Raw genomic sequence first — 20726 nt, 5'->3', positions numbered from 1 at the left:
ATGAATAAATGTAAATGTAATGTAAATGTAAATGTCTAATTGTATTTAATATTGATGTTTTACCTTGTTTTATAACTCTTAACTATAGCACCTTGAGATCTGTTTTCAGATGAAAGGTGCGTTAGAAATCAAATGTATTATTATTATTATTAACGGCTTGGCTCCTAGATATTATTCATTCGCAGAATCACTGAGTGTCTGGATGGCCTTTTAGGTCAGCTCCCCAGTATTAAACTGAGGCTGTAATTGGTGCCTCAGTGATTTGAATTGGACATCTTTGAGTTAGTGTTGATGAGCAAATTCTCCCAGACAGCTATGGCCCTGTCTACTGTAAGTTCCTGTGGACCTCAGAATAGATGCCATGGTTGGATTTGACAGTGCTTTTATGAGTCCATCACTGAAGACACATTATCCTCTGGGGCTCTGCTCAAAAGTACAGAGCTTGCAGAATCCTCAAGTTCTCCGTATAGATTTTTGAATCATCAGACGTACGCATTCATTGTATTAAGGCAGTAACCTTTATATACACCTTAAAATTACCATGGAAATGTAATATCATTGGAATGGGTTACATCTTAGTATTAATCACGTAGGCTCATCGATCTCTCACTGAGGGCCACTGTGACACAACTACGAACACGATCCTTAGTGAAGGAAGCATTTCCAACACCCTGTAAGTTACACTAATGAAATGATGCCTCACAAGCCATCCACTTCAGTTCTTAAATCTTACAAAACATCTCTGAGCATGCTTTTATTGCCAGCATTAAAACATTCCCACCAGCCTGTTTTTTCTTTTTTTGCTATGCACAGACAGAAGTGAGGGCAGAACGTGTCAGGACTGTTTTAACTCAACTCCTTTACTAAGCCATGTGTAACAGCAGCAAATCTGGTGTTAGTGTATTACGGGGAGGAGGCCACGCCTCGCTGTTTCATGTGTTTTAAAAACTGTTGTGTAATGACTGGAATTATGTGTTTCCCTTGATGCTGCTTAGCCATATGAATGTCTGAGTACTAAAACAAGGTTAACCTAGCATACATGAAACAGGGACAGGCCTGCAGGGGCCTTCTGTGACATCAGGGGCACTGGAACACTGTAGCAAGTAGAGAGAGAGGGAAATATAGAGAAAATGAGGTAGACGAGAGAGAGAGAGAGAGAGAGAGAGAGAGAGAGAGAGAGAGAGATAGAGAGAGAGGGAGAGAGAGAGAGAGAGAGAGATGACACCTATTTAATCCTGCGCTTTGAGGAGCAGAGCATGTGGGAGTTGTTGATAATGTCATCCTATGGCTGCATTGGCAGCTCTGCAATGCAAGGGGTCTTTTTTTCAATTGGAGCTGAATTAATGATGGAAACAAATGCATAATTAGACGCTAGTGACTTGGGTTGAGGATTATTGCAACGGAGCTGTTTTGCCTGTCAACAATTAAATAGAGGAAAATGGCCACTCGGCACATCCAATGCTAGCGCTAGAAAAGGTCAAGTCTTAAAGCGAAGGGAGGGAAATGTCAACAAATCTTTCAATTTCTCCACTTTCTGAAACGTTAGTGGTGGTGGTGAGGGTTGTTGTTTAAAGGTTTGTATAACCATAAACCTTTTTCCCAGGAGAAGCGACATGAAATTGAGTTTCATGGAACTCGTAACTGGATAAAACGTGCATGGATTCATGCACGCACACGTTGTGTTACACAAATGTGACCAGTCTTCACTTCGGCCCTCTCAGCTGCGTTCACACTTCATCTGGCTTCGTTCTGTGGTCTGCTCCCAAAGCTGACGACGGCCCGATGTCAACTACATGTGCATAATTTGCTGGTGAAAAATAAAAAAGTTATTCCTTTCAGGCTCTCGCGCCATCTTCGTATATCCATCCAAAATTGATAACCTTATGTAAGGTAGGCGTGTGGAGAGAGAGGAGACTGCAGAGTAAAGTATGGGCCAGAGGAAAGGCGAGGGAGGAGGGGTGAGGTTTGATTATTCTGTTTGAATAACAGAGGCGCTCTCCGCTCCACACCAGAGCAGATTCGTGACTGGAACCTGGAGACTAATGGTAAACAAGTGATGTCGCACTGGCCACACAAACACGCACACATTCTATAAACGGGCTTCAACCCTCTGTGAAAAAATGTACAAGATTACCATTATTATTTCGATTTTTTAAATGGCGATGTAATCAAATCTAAACGGTAAACATGCATGTTCATAAACACACGCAGTACTCCTCCTCAATTTGTCATTCTGTCTGTGCGGTCTGCAAGGATGTGCTATCTGAGCCAGATGAAAGTAAACATCACTTAGGCTTTAGAGATAGTCCCATCTCACACTCTCGCTGCACCCCATGCATACTGACTCACTGTTTAAAACATAGGCTTGCTCCTTTCACACATCCACACATCTGAGAAAGAAAATCAAATTAATACACATACACACACACACCATCCGGCAGCAGAGCAGCTGTCCTAAAATAAAACAGTCAGAAGGAATGGGATATGTTTAACAAACACCTCCAGAGCCATCTCCAGGAGGACTGGTGTTGGCACACACCAACGACAGCTAGGCACCCTCGTCAGTTCCAGCATGTCAGAGTCAAAGGCTTTGAAAACCTTCTGCTGGATGGTTATCTCCATCCTGATTGGACAGTGAGCAGTATCAGAACACTGCAGAAAACCAGCCGCCGAATTCCCTCCTTTTCCTTCTCCACCTCACGCACACACACCCGAGCGCACAGTCAAGTGATCTGTGGGGGAGTGTGTGATGCTCCGTGATAATCATGAAATATGAGCTGAGGAGAGAGAGAGAAAGAGAGAGAGAGAGAGAGAGAGAGAGAGAGAGAGAGAGAGAGAGAGAGAGAGACGAGGGGAAGATGAGGGGAATCTCTGCCAGCCAGGGATCCCTACAGTATGGAGTCTGAGAAGTGTTAAATAAATTCAAAAAACACACTGCTCTCAAGAGTGAAGCGAGCCCTTTGTTCTATTGATCGGTGGGCAAATAGCAGACTAGATGTAAGCTGATAGGGTTAACAGTTGACATAATGAAGTTTTAGTCACAAAGACACTTTTGACATGGAGGACGAGTTACTCTCCCCATGAGCCGAGTGATTCGCTGGCGGGGATCCCTGCCTCCCTGCGCGTGGGCACGCATCATCAAAGAGCCCCAGCCGGCTGTCATACAAGTCCCACTAGACAGGCAGACAAGCACCAACTGCATACATGGACACTTGTGCTCATAGAATTCCAGCTAGAAAGGTCACTTGAAAAGGTTTCCAAAAACAACCGACACTTTAACTCATTACTGTTCTGACTGAATAGGCTTACTCAAATCAGCTACTATTATTATTTAACTCTTAAAACAAGTTTTTGGCAAATCCCTGAAATGACTCAAATCTTACTAAAAACCTGTTACTTTTTGATCTGCGGTCAAATTTTCTACCACTGAGCTAATACCCACCCCTGCCTATTCCCATGATTCCTATAAGTTTCCCACTGGCCAACTCTCTGCTGAACATGCAGGGGGGGGGGGGGTAGCTGAGTTATGTACTGTCATTGACACTTTTGTTATTGAATCACATTGTCATCCAATTTTCCCAGCCATCAGATTGTGCTTTGTTTATCTGCATAAAGGATTGCAAAAGTGAACACAAAAAATACCCAAATTCACTATAAACTAGTCTGAATGTCCTCAACCTCAAGAGCTCCACCACAGCAAGGAAATAATAGGAAAATCACATTAAGAACACATAATAAAAATAAACAGGGGTGTTTGCTACCTTGGAATCTGGATAATGACCGTACATATAATGTAATTGAGTATTTTGAGCACATGCAAGTATAATCCTCCATGTCTGAATAATGCTGGAAAGCCTTTCAGAAACTCAGGGTTTGTGCAGTGTGCCTCTTTTGTTGCTGCAGTAAACGGGCTCCATAATTACCCCATTGTCATTAATCCCTTTCTACCTCATTGCCTCATTGGAGAGCCTGTAAAGCCTGTTTTGTGTGAGACTGTTTCCACAAGCTGGTGACTTGGAGTGCTCGGAGAAAAGGAAGCAGAAACCTCCATTCAAGTGTTTTCCCTGTCGCACTCCACTGACACCCTACAGGCAGATCTGATAGGCTGATCTGCTTGGTTGGGGAAGGTTGGACGCCATGCTTTGTGAACTCCAAACTAAAACATTCTGGGAATTAGTCATGGACACAACATGTCTTGTCACACTTTACCCTAACTTTCATCCCTGTCTCTTTTCAGAAGAAGGATCTTCTTTGTAACTATTGCTTGTCTACACCTGGATCCCATTGACTCCTGCACCCAGGCCAACGAGACTGCGCCTCTGGGAGTGACTGCAGTAAAAACGATTACAACCAGCTTGAAGCCGTTTATCAGACTCCCTCTCTCTTGTTCTCTCTCACACTCTCACACTAATTGCAAGACTGTTGGGCTGAGTTGGGCGACATGACATTCCCACCCACCAGTATTTAATGGCTGCTTTAGCAGTCACGTTATGAATGCTACATTGCAGTTAGGCCGGAGAAAGTACCTACAGTACGTTTTGTAAGGTCAGAATTCTTGACCAAATATTCACATAGCAACTGTAGATTGCCTTCTGGGTCGTATATATTAACTTTGAATAAAGAGACTAATATGATTTTTTTATATTTACATCTCAGATGAAACAACAATAAATACCTTTAAAATGACAGTATTTTCTGGTAATGAATGGTACCCAGTCTAAGTGAATCAGCGAAAAGTCTGTAGACTGCAGGACTAGAAGTTGTTGACCACCACTGACATAATTCTGCAGATGCTTAGGTTTGCTTAATCTCTGCCTGCCAGACACTAATGCACTCGATCTAGTAATGGGAAGCACCTTGCCTACTGGATGCCAGTGCTAGCCAACCCAGCAGGATCTTCCATATATGAGATCCATCAATGAAAACCTCCAAACATCTCAATCCTCTTCCTGTTCGGCACTGCTCTGATTGAATGCCCTTCATCTGGATTTACAAGGCTTAATGGACAGAAACAGTGAGTGGGAGGTGCACAGTCGAGTGAGACAAGTACTGTTGTCATTGGCAGTAGCTGATGTCACTTTCCACCCCGACCCCCCCCCCCCCCCCCCCCCCAAGCTCTCCTGTAACAATAGAAGCCTCAACCCCTCTCCCCACATGCCCCCACCTCATCATGTCTTTTGGAAGCATGGGGCCCAGGTCTTGCCTGCTAGCTTTACGAGCTGTTAGAATCGCAGAAGCCATCTTGTAGACGACCAATTAAATGAGAAGAGATCACGAGAGACTGCATACCTGCCCGGAAGGAACCATAAAATCTGAAAGGGGGGGGGGGGGGGGGGGGGGGGGGGAGTTGGCCAGCATTAAGGGTGTTGCCGAGTATAATTACAGCTAGGGAATTTCTCTTTCCGCTCTCTCCCCTAAGGACAGCTCCAAACCGAGGCTGTGACCAGCACAAATCTCTACAAAGGTGCCAGGATCTGTCAGGATTCAGCGACAGTGGCTGTGCCTCAACACAAGGTCAGAGGATGTCAACCCCACAACAGAATTTAGCATAAAAACGAGATCCGTGAAGGAATGGAAGATGGATGAGTGCTGAGGCTTTGAAGATTGCTCCATTCTTATCCTTCCATTTACTCCCAAATCCAACCCTCTGTGTTGCTCAGCGGTGATAGGTAATAGTGTGGAAGGAACAGATTTCTGGAGATGTTGAAGGCAACCTTGTGCAAATCCCAAGTTGACACTGTCTAGCTGTGAGGCAGAGTGAAATGCAAAAACGCCTGTTTACTGAGAAGCAGGGTCATCAGCATTGAGCAAAGATTTAATTATACTGCATTGAGAAAAAATTCTGAGATCATGATCTTGACAACTGGAATTAATTAAATGACTGACAGCACAAATGTGTTTTTCTTAGCTCTGCCTTATATTTAAAACACAGGCATGACATGGCATTACGTTTAATTCTGTGGGTCAACAGGGCCAGACGTGGCCATTGATTGTTCTGTCAGACCACTGATATTGCTTGATATACAGTTAGAACACAAGTTGTCACACACGGCATACAAAACAGGCAGTACAGACAAAGAGAGCGAGACAAATTGAGACTGTGGAATTGTAAACATGTTGGGGCCCTCTCCTCACATCTGTGAGTGGAGGGTGGGAGAAGGAAAAGAAGAAAGAGGAGGGGGGAAGTGTCCTCTGGAAAGAGTCATGTTCTCCCCTTTACGATACCCCCCAACATCCCCGACTGCATGCAAATACACTGAATCGTCCCACTAAATCAAACAGAGATGTCTCTCTGCTGGTGCCCTCCAATACTTGAAGCTCTATTTCTCCTGAACACCCCACCTAGACATATGATATTCATTCTAGGAATCAGAGAGAAGTGATCAACAGAGGAGAGGACGGAGAGGCCTCCTCTGCTGTTATCACTCCCAGTAATCTAGTTAATAACCTGGGTGTTATCACTCCGGTAATCTAGTTAATAACCTGGGAAAGGACACTGTAAATCGACACATTATTCATGACAGGGAACCTTGACTATTTCTCTCTCTCCCTAATACACCACGAATACAGCCATTGTTCTGCATAATTATTACAATGTGACATACGGCATCTTCATCATGCAACTAATGTGGTCTCCTAGACCTTACATGTCTAAGCCCCAACCTTTCTTTAGTCTAGCTGCACTTGTCAGAAGCTATCAGCACCTTTAAGGCTCTGCATATTCTAGTGGTTTGGTTTTAAATGGATTACACAGTGAAGACAGTTCCTCTGCCTACAATCTATCTCTCTCATTCAAATAGGATGTGCTTGCTGTATCCTAAAAACAAGTAACGCTTTGGCAAAGGAAGGACAAAATTGATTCCTCACATTTTTGCCAACCACAAATGCAATCCAGCAAACAGACTGGCAAATCGCTCCACTCAACTATGACAGTATGTGATATGGAGTTTTTACCCTCTTAGAAAAACTAATATTTGCCTGCCAACTCCATGTAATTCATCCACAGAACCCAACTTTTGTTCTTTGAACTCCACAGCCTAAGAAGCAATGACCAAGTGTTGTATCTTTAGATATCTTAACACTGGAAGCTCCTTCACATTGCACCTCCCAAAAGAAAACAGTTTCCGACAGTATGTCAGTATTATCACAGAATGATACATGGGCTGGACTGAGGTTGCATCAGGACTCTCGGAATTCAGGAGTCAATGGAAATAAGTGCAGTGGTATGATCCAGAGGAAGAGCCTACACTTCTCATTGATGCATTAGCATCCATGGGAATTCTTCTTCAACAAGCTGATGGATCCTTGCCAAGATCTCCCTCACTGGAAAGGCCCCGAGCCAAAGCTCTTATCCCACTGAGAGCATTGCTGCTCTAGTTGGTCCAGCAGCTTGTCGACAGAGTCCTCCTTATTCTCCAGCTTCAGGTAGCGCCTGGCATACCCCAGGTCTATCCGGGGCCAGCTCCGATGCCTCTGCACCTCAACAGACGCAAGCTCCGGGGGCTCTGCCTCCCGGCCACAGACGTTCACACACACGTCTGCGTTGGACTCTCTCCTGGCAGGCTTGGCCCTTCCTAACTGTCCCTGTCCGCAGGGTGCTGCCAGCTTGTCCCCCAGACACACTGCAGTGGTGTGTGGGTCACGAGGGTTAGTTCTGTAGCTCACACTGTGGGAGCGTCTGGGCAGCGTGGCGGGGACATCCCAGTCATCCACACCCAGGGTGGACATGGAGCTGGCCGACACCAGGCAGTTGTTGAGCTTAAAGAGGGTGGCGCGCTGGGGGTCTACCTCCGTGTCTGCCAGTGTGTTGCAGTCTGTCTTGCTGGAGTTGCAGGAATTGGAGTGGGATGAGTGGAGGGAGGGGGTGGAGGCGGACTCCTGGTGGTGCAAGGCCTCTGTCCTCAGAGTAGCCTGCCGGTAGGTTTTGCCTGGCATGTCCTCCTCCCCCAGGTCCCTGGTCTGCAATAAGGGCTCAGAACAGGCCAGCTGTTGTAGACACAGAATATTGAGGTGGGCGGCGGGCAGAGTGCTCAACCACTGGTAGTGTCTCGCCATGGAGTTGGCTGCCGCAATTTCCGAGAGGTCGGCCGAGGGCACTGCCGCTGACACGGAGCAGATGACGTTGCGCATCTGAGCCAGGAGCATCTGGGTCTCCCTGTCGCGGTTCTCATACAGCACCGTGTTGGCGCAGATGAGGATGAAGAGGCCCACGCCCATGATGACAGGGCCCAGCAGCTTCATCCTCTCACTGTGGATGAGGCTGGCTGTGGAAAGGAAGCCCTTGGCCCCCAGACTCCAGCCAGAAGCCTGAGGCTCCACAACCCCTCCTCCATCAGTCGGTTCAGGCAAGACTGAGCGGTGCGTCCGGTAGGGCCAGTACCCTGCCACGGCCAGGGCAGTGCCCACCACCACCACGATGACACCCAGGACCAAGAAGACACCTGGCATGGAGCGGATGCGCAGCTTTCCCTGGATCAGGCTCTCCTTCTTCTTCCGGCCGCGGAGGCTGAAGCGAGACTTCCGAGAGCGCGAGGGGGAGCCTGGCATCTCGCCGTTGGATTTCGGGGTCTTCATGGTTGAGTATCCAAAACTCTTGGTCCTGGTCACGTGCGGAACTACTGCTCCTGGGAGATTACGGAGTGGGGGAAAGGGTCAGGGATTAATGACACAACTTTTAAAGATAGACTCCTATGTACAGTATGTAAGTATGTACAGTAAGTGTTTCAGTACAAAAACGGCAATGTAATCCTTTTAAGATTCAATGAATAAATCACTGGCATCTTTAATCGCTATTTCTGGTGAAAGAAAACTGTTTATGGAATCATACAGATTTTAATAAATTAAAAGTCTGTAATCCCAGATTTTTCTTTCTAAATGGACGTGAAGCATGTTAGAAATAAATAATTCATATAGCACTGAATTTCATCATTCATTACATATTCATAAGTATTTACTTTATTAAACTGCTCCTTTGTTATCTTTGGACAAATTGCCTTTGATGTTCAAACCAAATGTTTTTGTTTTTTCACTGTTGAATAAATTAGTCTGACCTTTAATTAAAATATTGATGAAAGATCCTTGTCTACATCTGGCCTCCTTTCCAATGCATCTAAACTGACCGTAACATTCTGTGTTTAAAATATTGAACTCCATGTTAATCATCATAGACAAAAAAATGTAACTTGAGAGATAACATCTCAGGGAGTTCCAAACTCAGATGCTACTGAGAAACACTTGCACATGTGCTGTTCTCCTTCAGTTCCCACAAAACCATAAACAAGGTGCAGTGAAATGGAAACACAGCTTCAAACACACACACTGCAAATTACTGTAAGGCTCCGCATATGCAGCAATGCCTTTAAAATCCTGTCTCCACCAAATCGTCTAACAGAGCACACTACCCTAACCCCGGTCCAGAAGGATGACTATCAGGTAAGCCTGTACAGCCTGCCTCTCAGCCTGTACTGGCGACCAACAAACTGAATATCTCTGAACAGGTCTCTCGGACCTTCACTAAAAACCTGGCACAGGGTAGAAACGTGTCTTCCTGGCTGTTTGGTTACTATGCATGCACAGATGAGTCAGTCAGGCCACATCCTTTGGCTTTAGGTGTTTAAAGATGTTCAGAGAGGATTTTAGAACTTTGAATGACAAATCAAAGAGCAACTTAATGCAATGTAGTATATATTTCAAGAAAATGTCAAATGTGATGCCACAACCCAAGACCAAATATAGGACTGTTTTGATGTACATGGTACTTTTTTATCTCACATATAGTAGCTCATTAATGTATTTGTCCTGATAGCACCAGAAATGAGAAATTACTTGAATTGACATACTTTCAATAACAATTTTTTATAATCCCTGAATAGATAAATAGCATGGATAGTTGTTTTTTGCACTGCGCAACTGAACAGTTAACAATTGAAACCTTTGCCGGTGTCCCTCTTCTAGTAAACTGCACCTCTACTTGCTGATGCATAATGCTATGTACGTACAGGTAAAACAGAAAAGCTTGACTGTCTCTTTAACTAGTGGAACATAAATATACTTTATGGTAAAAGAAAAGGTTGTGACCTGGGTAAATCTACCTGAGTGTCAACCCTGAAGGATTAAACCTCAAGTGATCATGTACACTCCTGGAAGGTGATAATCTTGAATAAAGATGACCCAGGCTAGCTGAAAAAGTCCGGTGGAAAGTATTACTAGTCTTTGTACAGCATGAATTGTTCTGGAAAGACTTGCCTCTGGCAAGAACATTCCATGTATTCATATGGTCACTGATATGGCCATCATAAATGAATGATGCAAACCAGACATGCCTATCATTAGTTTGTTTTTCCACTGGCAGTTTAATGAGTGAGGAATGTGGACTATTGCCAACTAATCTAAACATAAAAGTAGGCTACTTAATCAGAGAATAAGATCTATCTTTAAGTTTGAATTGTACCTTACATAACGTGTATGCTATCTTTCTTTACATTAATTGCAGATCACTAATGATAATGATCACACACCCAATTCGTTTTCTTTAAATGGGTAGCTTGCGTATCACTTAGCTCATTAAGTATACGTAGAGACTGATTCTTGGATGGAATTAAATAGGCAAATAAGGTTGCATCGAATTTGAATAAATATGGTATTAACATCTATTCTGTGTCTTACTTGTAACAGGGCATGCTACCTCCACCTGTGGGTTGCAAATGTTTAATATGTTTTTAAGCCATTAAAAACAATTATTTGAACACACACAAAACATTCCTTGCTGTGACTACAAGAAACCTGACGGAACGTGATGTTGCATTCCTTTGATTCTGTCTGACTGTGATAAGCCTTGCAGTGGAATTAGTCATTTCCTCAACTACAACGTCATTAAAACCAGCAATTTATTAAAATATATAGAATATATAGAATAAAGAAATAGCATATACAGCTCGCAGCCAATTACAACGTTTGCAGATTTGTGAGGTGAAAATGTTAAATCTCCAATGACCTTCTAGACAAGGCACGTTCATTTGAAGTTCTCATCGGCATCAAAGCGTTGAGCTGTACCAGTTGTGCATTACCGCTCGACTAGGGTATTAGGCTACTTTTGAATAAGGTTAAGTTACTTGCCTATGCTGCCGTTGTGTTCTCTTGCCGTCTCATCGTCCTCCGACTCATATCAAAACAGTGCAATACGATTCGTCCGATTACCCATGCAGTTTGCACTGAACGAAACAATTGCATATAGCCTGATCACTTGAGCTGAACATCCTACTTGCATGGATAAGAGGTTGTTCCAACGTCGGTATGGAGCTTCTTGGTTTGTCCAAAAGGTACTCAGCAATAGTCTTCCAATAAATATAAAAAAATGTTGCCAGTTTATAGGTAATCTTCCTAAAATCACATGTGCCCTTCAACCTCACAAAACTAACTGAACAACCCATTCCACGGCCGATTTTCGGTGGCGCCTCCTCCAGTCTGACACCCCACGATTGGAGTTATGCATGTCATGGTTGTTGTGCGTGTTTTGGTATAGGCTACTGACACCTTATCAGCATATTACTATAAAGTACTTAAAACCAAATTATGTACAAGTAATTGGACATTTTTGTACAACACATGCTACATTAATGAACGTTCTCCTTAGTGACTTTGACTATGAAGTTAGCCATGTCTATCCACGAAAATTTGAAGCGAGGCAACGGGTTGCTTGTTAAAAATGTGTGCATTATGGAAACAAATCTATTAGGTTACGAACTTGATTGTAGCAAATCCAATTAGATTACATATTTCTCTGCATAAGATCTCTCTAAAACAATGCAACAGATTGTCAATTCTTAAGACCGCTGGTCAAGAAAAAGAGCGCAACGCCATCTTGTGGCAATCGGAATAATTGGCCAAGTACAAGTTGCCGTTTAATTGGCATCCTGTTCACTGTGCCGTGTCTCCCTCCCCTCCCCCTTCTTCCAATCACACTTTGAACTCCAACGTGAAAGGTGGTCCTTTAACCTGACAATAGACAAACAACTTGTTCATTCCATATCAGGGTTTTTTTATTTTCAAATTAACTGTTAAAAAGGAATTCCACAAGGATCAAAAGACAGAATAAAACAAATCCCACTCAGCACATTGACAGCACACTATGTATGCATGTAATACAAATGTTAAGACACCCACTACAACAGTCCATTACAACTTATAAAAGTCTATCCAGGCATATTTTTCTTAGACCTACCACATATTTTACAAATGTCTCTAAATACAAGAAGACACTACTGGGGGGGAAAGAAAATAATATATATATATATAAAAAAAAAGATGGGGAAGCATGTGTACTAAAGACACATTTTTTTATTCTATCACTACTGGATTCATATATATATATAAAAAAGAAAAACAAGGGGTGAGGGGCTCAAGACGGGTAGAGGGGTCATAACATTTCACCTCAGGACTGAGATCGGGAACGAGATCGGGAACGAGACGCAGAGCGAGACTTGGAGCGGGATTCTGAGCGTGAGGCGGAAGGTGACCGAGAGCGAGCTTTGGCAGGTGAGGGGGAAGGAGATTTGGACTTGGACTTGGGTTTGGACTCGACTGGGGTGCGGGAACGAGAACGGGACGAAGCCCTCTCAACGGCGCCACCTTCTTCATCGCTCTTGACCGGCTCCCGGCTCTTACTCTTGGAGTCAGATTTCCTTGAGCGATCCTTGACCCCTGACCTGGAACGGGACCTGGAACGAGAGCGAGACCTAGACCTGGAGTGGGACTCGTCCTTCCTGCCCCTCTTCACTTCCTTCTTGATCTTCTTGTTCTTGGGGCTGTGGCTCCTGCTCCTGCTGCGGCCCTCGTCACGAGGACGGCCCTCCTTGACCTTGTGGGCGCCGTTGCTGCGCTCCTCCTCCTCCTTCCGGCCCTTGCTCTTGTTCTTTTTGCTGTTGGAGCGACTGCGAGAACGCGAAGCAGCCCTGCGGAGAACAACCCAACACGTAATTTCATCCACACAAACACATCAGTATGATTATATTCCTCCCTCGGCCCTAAACACACTGCAAATGTGATTTAAGTGATATGATATATATTAAGTTATATGGGTTATTCTGGGTGCACAGCTATGAACGGGGTCGTTACCTGGAGCGGGAGCGACTGCGGCTGCTGCTCTCGCTGCGGCTGCGGCTCTTACGGGATCTGCGGCTCCTGGAGCGAGACCTGGGAACGGAAGAGCAGGGTTACGAGAAGCAGAGGAACAGCAGGGCAGGATTACGAGAGGAAGGGGAACAGCAGGGCAGGGTTACGAGAGGAAGAGGAACAGCAGGGCAGGTTTACGAGAGGAAGAGGAACAGCAGGGCAGGGTTACGAGGGGAAGAGGAACAGCAGGGCAGGTTTACGAGAGGAAGAGGAACAGCAGGGCAGGGTTACGAGAGGAAGAGGAACAGCAGGGCAGGGTTACGAGAAGCAGAGTAACAGCAGGGCAGGGTTATGAGAAGCAGAGGAACAGCAGGGCAGGGTTACGAGAGGGAGAGGAACAGCAGGGCAGGGTTACGAGAGGAAGAGGAACAGCAGGGCAGGGTTACGAGAGGAAGAGGAACAGCAGGGCAGGGTTACGAGAGGCAGAGGAACAGCAGGGCAGGGTTACGAAAGGAAGAGGAACAGCAGGGCAGGGTTACGAGAAACAGAGGAACAGCAGGGCAGAGTTACGAGAGGAAGAGGAATAGCCGGGCAGGGTTACGAGAGGCAGAGGAACAGCAGAGCAGGGTTACGAGAGGAAGAGGAACAGCAGGGCAGGGTTACGAGAAGCAGAGGAACAGCAGGGCAGAGTTACGAGAGGAAGAGGAACAGCAGGGCAGGGTTACGAGAAAAAGAGGAACAAGAAACCATTTGAGGCGTGAATAACAAAAAAACATTGTAGTAGGGGGTGGAAACGGCAGGATGGGATTTCAGTTGAAGTTTACCTGGAGCGGCTGTGACTGCGGGAGTAGGAGCGACGAGAGCGCCGGGCACCGGGGCGGTCTTCAATCAGGCGGATCTTCCTGCCATTGACCTCCGTACCATCCAGCTTCTCCAGAGCCCTCTTCATGTCAGAGTAAAGCCTGAACTCAATCACTCCCTCATTCCTGCGACCCTTATTGGTGTCAGCATAGGTCACTTCGCCAGCTTGCCTCATGTAATCCTGAGGAGAGCATTTGGAATGGTTATAAACAGTTCCATCAAAATCAGGAGGCACACAAAAAAAAAGTAATAATATTGCTGTGAACTTCTACAAAATGCCTTGAAAGAATTGAAGCTGTGCTTTATCATACTGGGCTTCATACCTTAAGGTCCTGCCAGCTGCAGCGACTGGAGAGGTTTTCCACAATCAGGCGGTAGTCTGTCCTAGCAGGAGGGCCATACCTGTCTCTTCCCCCGCGCCCATACCCACCACCACCACCACCACCACCACCTCCTCCTCCCCCTCCTCCACCACCACCACCTTCAAGGTAACAAGAACAGGAACAGTTAGGGTAGGGAACCAATTAAAAAGCAGTCAATATACTACCCTTCATCTACATTCTATAAACAAAATCAAATCTGGGAGAAATAATAAAGGGGGAAAGCAAAGACAACAAAAGTTACTAAAAGGGGGGAAACAAACAAAATGCTCATTTTACTGAACTGTTTGTTTTTTTCAATCAAGAACTCTGACAACTCTAACTATCAAGCTCTGTACCATAACTAGTCTTTTAGGCCAACGTATGAATCTAAGAATCTAAACAGAAACATAAAATTACAAAAAAGGAACAAAAACTGACTGTAGAAGTACTTACGGTGAACTACAGTATGTCCTAACTAGCACATCTACACAGACATTTCACTTAACATTTTTTTTTTTTTTTTCAGGCACCTATTAAGAGCTCAACCCACATCTGCTCCTAACCCCATGGCATCCTCACCACCCGGCCTGGGCCTAATGGCAAAAGCGGTCTTCATTCACAATGGCTCCCTTTTTTGGTCTGCCCAGGGGCCCAGAATGGTCAAACCACACTCTTGGAAAGGGGACACCATGGCCAGCAATAGGGGCAGGCAGTCAGCAAAGGACTCTTTCAATTAAAACATTGAGGTTCTTTGTTAAATCTTTACCTTTATTGACACACATTTTTTAAACAAAATAAAAAATCCTGAATAAAACAGCAATAGATACTCATACATACTCATACATGTCATATACTACAAGCACATTCATTGTCAAATATATTTAAAAAGGTAAATCTCAGAGGATAACTTCTCCTTATTAACCCAGACTAATTTAGATAGAAAAAAACCCAAACCACGATCATTCACGCATCTGGATTCCCCCAAGATCATTTATAGTCCTTGGTAGCTAAGATGCACACAGTTCCACTCTCTCGCATGTAAATTCTTGCTTCACACCCACTTTACAAACAAAAGGTGCAGAGCACCATGAAGACTGAATTGTCATGGTGCTCGAGTAAATAAAAGCAGCCAAACTGCTTACCACATTCCAATCTGTGAACTCAATCACAATTTGTGACAAAGAGTCAGGGACACGTAAACCTGAATCGAACTGAGACTTGATGCAATCACAGCAATGGTGTGGGTATGTTGGAGAGGGAGGGGGGGTGAATATATTATTGGTGGATTATTGCCTAGATGTGACCCAAGGCAACTGAAACTAAATAATACTGTTCCACCACAAACATAATTCAAATTGTGTGCAAAGGAGCCACCAAGGACATGTTGGAAAGTCATGCAAAAGATGAGTCTTCCTCAATCACATTTCCTCCCATTAATGATTAAACAACACTTCGTTGAATACTTACTTCGTCCTCCTGAGCCATAGCTGCCATCACGACGCGGCCCCTTGGTGTGCTCCACTATCACTCGCTCCCCACACAGGTCTTTGCCATTCAGGTCATACACGGCATCATCTGCATCACGGGGGTCATCGAACTCAACGAACCCATACCTACAGGGATAAACAGTATGTTAGCTTCTTAAAACTCAACAAAATATAATGTGTTGCCATTACTTTATGACTGAAGTGACACAGGCTGAAAACTACCTGTGGTTAACTGACCCAACTACGTCCATTTTACAGAGGAAGATGGCGCTTTTATCTCTGACACTGCTAGACGGAATGCATTTTGTATTCGAATGAATCTTTGTTTTGCTAAAACGTATAACCAAAAACCAACACAGAGCTAGCTATAGGTTAACAAACATTTAGCTGGCTAACACGTAGCCCTCCAACTAGCCCAACAGCTAGTTGCAATACACTGACTGCACCATCATGGACGCATTCTTCCCGAACTGCACACGACACGTCGCCATTATTAGATAGCTGGCTACATAGCTAGCTAGTTTGCTGGATATGTCGCCAACAAATGACGCCTAATCTGTTCTTTTTATTAGCCAATTGCAGATTAGTTCCTTAGAAATAGATATATTGAATCAGAGTAGACAGAAAAGTGGCTACATGCATCTGGCCGTTTTTGATTATTATCTGGTCGACTCCAGTAGGCCTGCCGACCAGGCCCCAGACACAACGAGGGTTAGCCAATGCTACTAGCTAGCTGCATCCATTACACAAGGGTGCTATTCTATTTGTTACCCGTTTTTAAGATCCACTTCCAGTATCTTCCCATATCCCTTGAAGAACTTTTCGACGTCCTTTTCTCTTGCTCTATAGCTCAATCTTCCAATGTATACTCTTGACATTGTCCTGGCGAAATATGTGTGCGTCCGCTTGCACACTCAAAGTGGAAAAACACACGTTATGCGCGAGGAGGCTGAATGCTCATTACATTATACGTGCTTCTTGAACACCATAGGTCGCGCCATGAAATGGGCGTGTCTCACTTAACATATCTGAGGTGTCTAATTTCAACACCGTTGTGTGTAAAATGTGATAAACTAATACAGATAATGAATAAATTAAACGATTTGTTTCACTTCATACATTGAGAGGGGACTTTGAATATAAAAAAATATATCTGTGGAAAAAGTGCACCATACTGAACTAATTATTCTTCTAGTAGGGATGATACAGTATATTAAGTAGTAGTCCTACGTTAATAATATAACGTTTAGTAGCCTGGGCCAGGGGCGTAGCCAGAATAATATTTTTGGGTAGGCATAGAGAAAAATATGAATAAGAATCTTTTCAGTAAAAATACATTTAAAAAGTACTTTGCGATGTGGGGTAGGCTTTAGAACAAATTGGGTAGGCCTGGGTAGGCACAGTGGCTACCCGTGGCTACGCCCCTGGCCTGGGCAGACTCCAGAGTTTATTATTCGCCATATTATTTTTTTTCACTCAATAACCAATGTCTGAAACCCCTTGTGCAGACTATTTGTGTGTACAGTATAGCGACCCACCCCATACCTTAATGAGATTGCAATTGGTAATATGATCATTCCCGGCAGCTAAATCCTGTATATATTTAATGGAATAATATTTAGTTAATTATTATTATTGTTAATTCAATGTCCATTTGCATTCATCTCCACCGAGCCAGTAGTGTTACAATGTTTCGTCAGAGTGGGTATCGTCACTGCTTTATAAAAGTTGGCTGCAGTCTGGAACAGTTTGAGTCCACAAATTTGTTGTTGTGGGAGGGGCTTTTAAAGTTTCTGATGTCGAGCTTTTGTAGCTAGATAAGAAGTTCGCGGTTAGATCGCAGTAAAGCAGCTATGTATTTAACGCCATCTTAACACATAACTTTGCGGAAGGTTTTCTTTGCTTGGGCAACATGGGCGAACAGAGATAATCGATAAATTAACAAGCCCGATATAACACAGCGCAAGCGGGGAGTGTGCGTTCGAGATGGTGAAATTGGATGAAATGTTAACGGGAAACATAGCTAACCATGGAAAGCCCGGCAATTTCTAAGTACTCGTGTCTGGATTTTTGGTTTTCGGTTATCGGTGTATGCACTTATTTGTTCGATGTGGGATCTGATGTATGGGTAGCGACAGAGTTGTATTCGCGCGGGGATGTTCCATGGTTTGGAGTGCTTGTCGGCCTCATGGCCCTTTCTTCAGTTGTGGTCCAGATGTTCAGTTGGTACTGGTTCAAATACGACCGCAAACTGGAAGGGTTCAATGCGCAAAACTCAACAGATACAGTACTTTTTGGCAACCACCTCAAGCTTTCAGGCCTTCTACATGTTTTTCAGTTGGGCTTCTTCTGCAGGTATTTTATTAGTTTGTTTGGTGCAGATTTGTAAACATTGCCTATGGGTCAATGGCCATCTTAAAAGGAAAGTTATCTAGGCTATTTAATTCAAACTCAAAGGCGCATGTAGTTGGCTGCTAAACATTGAAAGTCCCACTCAGGCCTACATCTAACATATTTTCCTTGAGTAGAGGTTATCAGAATTATATTAGGCCTAATACATAAGGTACTAAAGCACTAGTGAGCTGCAGGCCATTTGTCAAGTGATGCTAACAGGTTGGACGATTAAGCGCATATCAATTTAACATGCTCAGATTCCATAGGCATCCTATTTTAACACAGACAGCCAAGGGAGTTGCATGATAAGCAAGCATGACATACTGTTTTTAGACCTTGGATTTTGAGGATGAATCCAAAGAAACAACAACCACCATTTTTAACAACTCCCATAGCACCACCATCTTTTTACCGATGTATTTAAACATGGTTTTAGCTTCCCCCGAGTTATACCTCGATTGTTGTTTATTTTTTGATTTGAGTGTCATTTGTCCTCAGGCACATCTCTGCCATATGGCAAGGCTTCCGGGTGTGGTGGAGGAGGGATCAGATCTCAGAATATGCTGTGTACCTGACTCATGACCTCAGTATGCTTCGGCTTATTGAGACCTTCTGTGAGAGCGCCCCCCAACTCACTCTCATGGCTTACATCATGCTCTACACCAACCATGCAAGGACTGTACAGTGTGAGTAGAGGTGTCCTGTCACACACATTCTTGTGCAAGGCAACTGACTTGTGTGCGATCTACAAGCTATGTGATTGTAATAGCCATAGATTGTGATTTGATGTTACAGTATTTAACACATCGTTTGTAACTTATCTTATAACTATCACATTTTCACTTTTATAAAGTAAAAACGTCCACGTGCTGTCTCACTATCACAACCACAGCTTATATCTGTGTGACTTTATTGCCTTGCTCTAATCAGTAGTGTGATGATGACCCAACTTCTCTTTGTCTTCCATCCCTTTCTGTTTTGTAGGTGTAAGCGTCGTAGCATCTACCACCTCTATAGCCTGGATGGTAGTGGACTACCATCGTTCTTTGCGCTCCTTCCTCCCTGACAAGGCCAAACAGGGCTGGGGCTCTTCTCTGGTCTACTTCCTGTGGAACCTGCTGCTTATCGCCCCACGTGTGGCTGCAGTGGCTCTCTTCACCTCAGTCCTGTGCAACTACGTCTTTGTCCACTTACTTTTAATATGGCTTGTAATGGTGTTCTGGGTCTGGTGCCAGAAAACAGATTTCATGGACAGTGCTGGCGGAGAGTGGCTCTACCGGGCTACTGTAGGTCTTATCTGGTACTTTAGCTGGTTTAACGTGGCAGAGGGGCGAACAAGGGGGAATAGTGTTATTTACCACTCTTTCATGGTCGTGGATGGAGGGATCCTGTTGATTACCTGGTGGTGGTACAGAGACCCAGTCCTGACAGACTCCTACGCCCCGATCCTGCTTGCCGCTCTGCCACTCACTTACCTTGTGGGCTTGCTTTTCAAAGTCTTTTACTACTGCTGCTTTCACCCCAAACTGTGGAGGCCCCCAGCGCGGGACACAGGTGCCATTGAGATGCCTGATGGTCAGTTGTCTGTGAGAGCCATGGTTTCCCAGGTGGGAGCTTCCTCTCAGGTTCTCAACAAGAGGATGGCCTATCATGCTAATCGCTTTTACTCTCAGAGAGATGCTAGTACCAACCTTATTGGTAAAACAAACGGACGTGATGCCAACAGTGTTTTGCAACCGATTGCAAACTAAACTGTGGAAAATTAATGATGGTTAGTTTTAGAAGGTTTTGATATCACAACAAGTGTTATGAGAGCTGCTAAAGTTGTACCTTTGGTACAAATTGTGAGTAGTATACTGTTACTGTTTCAAGGTTATGAAGTAATGCTGGATGTTTCAACTGGTTGGTTTTGTTGAAATATGTTTGTTTACTGCATAACCTTTGTACTGATGGCCAACATTTTGAGACAAGTGAAACGCTTCATATATTACGCATACCACATACAGTATTTGACCAGAATAAGTCTGTTTCTTGTATGTATTTACATGCAGGTGGTTGGAATTTGACATGATCTCTATTAGCCAGTGTATTAAGTATATATTAAGTAAAGGGCAAAGGCAACAGTGTAGTTTGTGTTTAAATTAAGACCAGTACAGTAGTCCAACTCAAGTTATTTTAATTTTAATGTTCTCTTTTTATTTATAAGGTGTACGTGCAGTATGTCTCATGATCTGTGCCAACATTGTAAAATATGTAATAGTGATCCATCTAAATGATATCGTAACTATAGTAATGTTTGTTGAAGTTTCTATGTAACACCAGGGAGTTATTGTTTGAAAGTTGGAGAGTGTATTTTTTAATTATCGTTCAAGGCACAAGAAGCATGACAAATAAATAATGTTCTTCCACAGCCACATTTTTTGAATAATTAAAGACCCTCCTAAGTCATCATCAGTTCTTCCACAATTATGTTTACAGGCTGTACATTGTTGATGAAAAAACAAGTAATATT

At 44.0% G+C, this 20726-nt stretch overlaps 3 protein-coding genes across 3 annotated transcripts; 1 reads left to right on the top strand and 2 right to left on the bottom strand.

Annotated features, from left to right (window-relative positions):
• Positions 1–5364: 5364 nt before the first annotated feature.
• On the bottom strand, positions 5365–11477 carry tmem200b (transmembrane protein 200B). The gene is made up of 2 exons (XM_047019843.1): positions 11116–11477; positions 5365–8624 (listed from the first exon to the last, which is right to left on the bottom strand). Exon 2 carries the CDS (start codon positions 8572–8574, stop codon positions 7321–7323), a length of 1254 nt encoding a protein of 417 aa, XP_046875799.1. The 5' UTR covers positions 8575–8624; positions 11116–11477; the 3' UTR covers positions 5365–7320.
• A 543-nt stretch (positions 11478–12020) lies between these two features.
• Positions 12021–16769, bottom strand: srsf4 (serine and arginine rich splicing factor 4). The gene is made up of 6 exons (XM_047019464.1): positions 16592–16769; positions 15801–15946; positions 14295–14452; positions 13935–14152; positions 13114–13191; positions 12021–12950 (listed from the first exon to the last, which is right to left on the bottom strand). Exons 1-6 carry the CDS (start codon positions 16696–16698, stop codon positions 12431–12433), a joined length of 1227 nt encoding a protein of 408 aa, XP_046875420.1. The 5' UTR covers positions 16699–16769; the 3' UTR covers positions 12021–12430.
• Positions 16770–17575: 806 nt separating this feature from the next.
• On the top strand, positions 17576–20628 carry xkr8.3 (XK related 8, tandem duplicate 3). The gene is made up of 3 exons (XM_047019628.1): positions 17576–18175; positions 18713–18900; positions 19199–20628. The coding sequence occupies exons 1-3, from the start codon at positions 17850–17852 to the stop codon at positions 19963–19965; spliced, it is 1281 nt and encodes a 426-aa protein (XP_046875584.1). The 5' UTR covers positions 17576–17849; the 3' UTR covers positions 19966–20628.
• The last annotated feature ends 98 nt before the right edge of the window (positions 20629–20726 follow it).

Source organism: Hypomesus transpacificus, chromosome 4, assembly GCF_021917145.1.
Source record: "Hypomesus transpacificus isolate Combined female chromosome 4, fHypTra1, whole genome shotgun sequence".
Taxonomy (NCBI): Eukaryota; Metazoa; Chordata; class Actinopteri; order Osmeriformes; family Osmeridae; genus Hypomesus; species Hypomesus transpacificus.
This window is presented reverse-complemented; position numbering and strand designations above follow the sequence as displayed.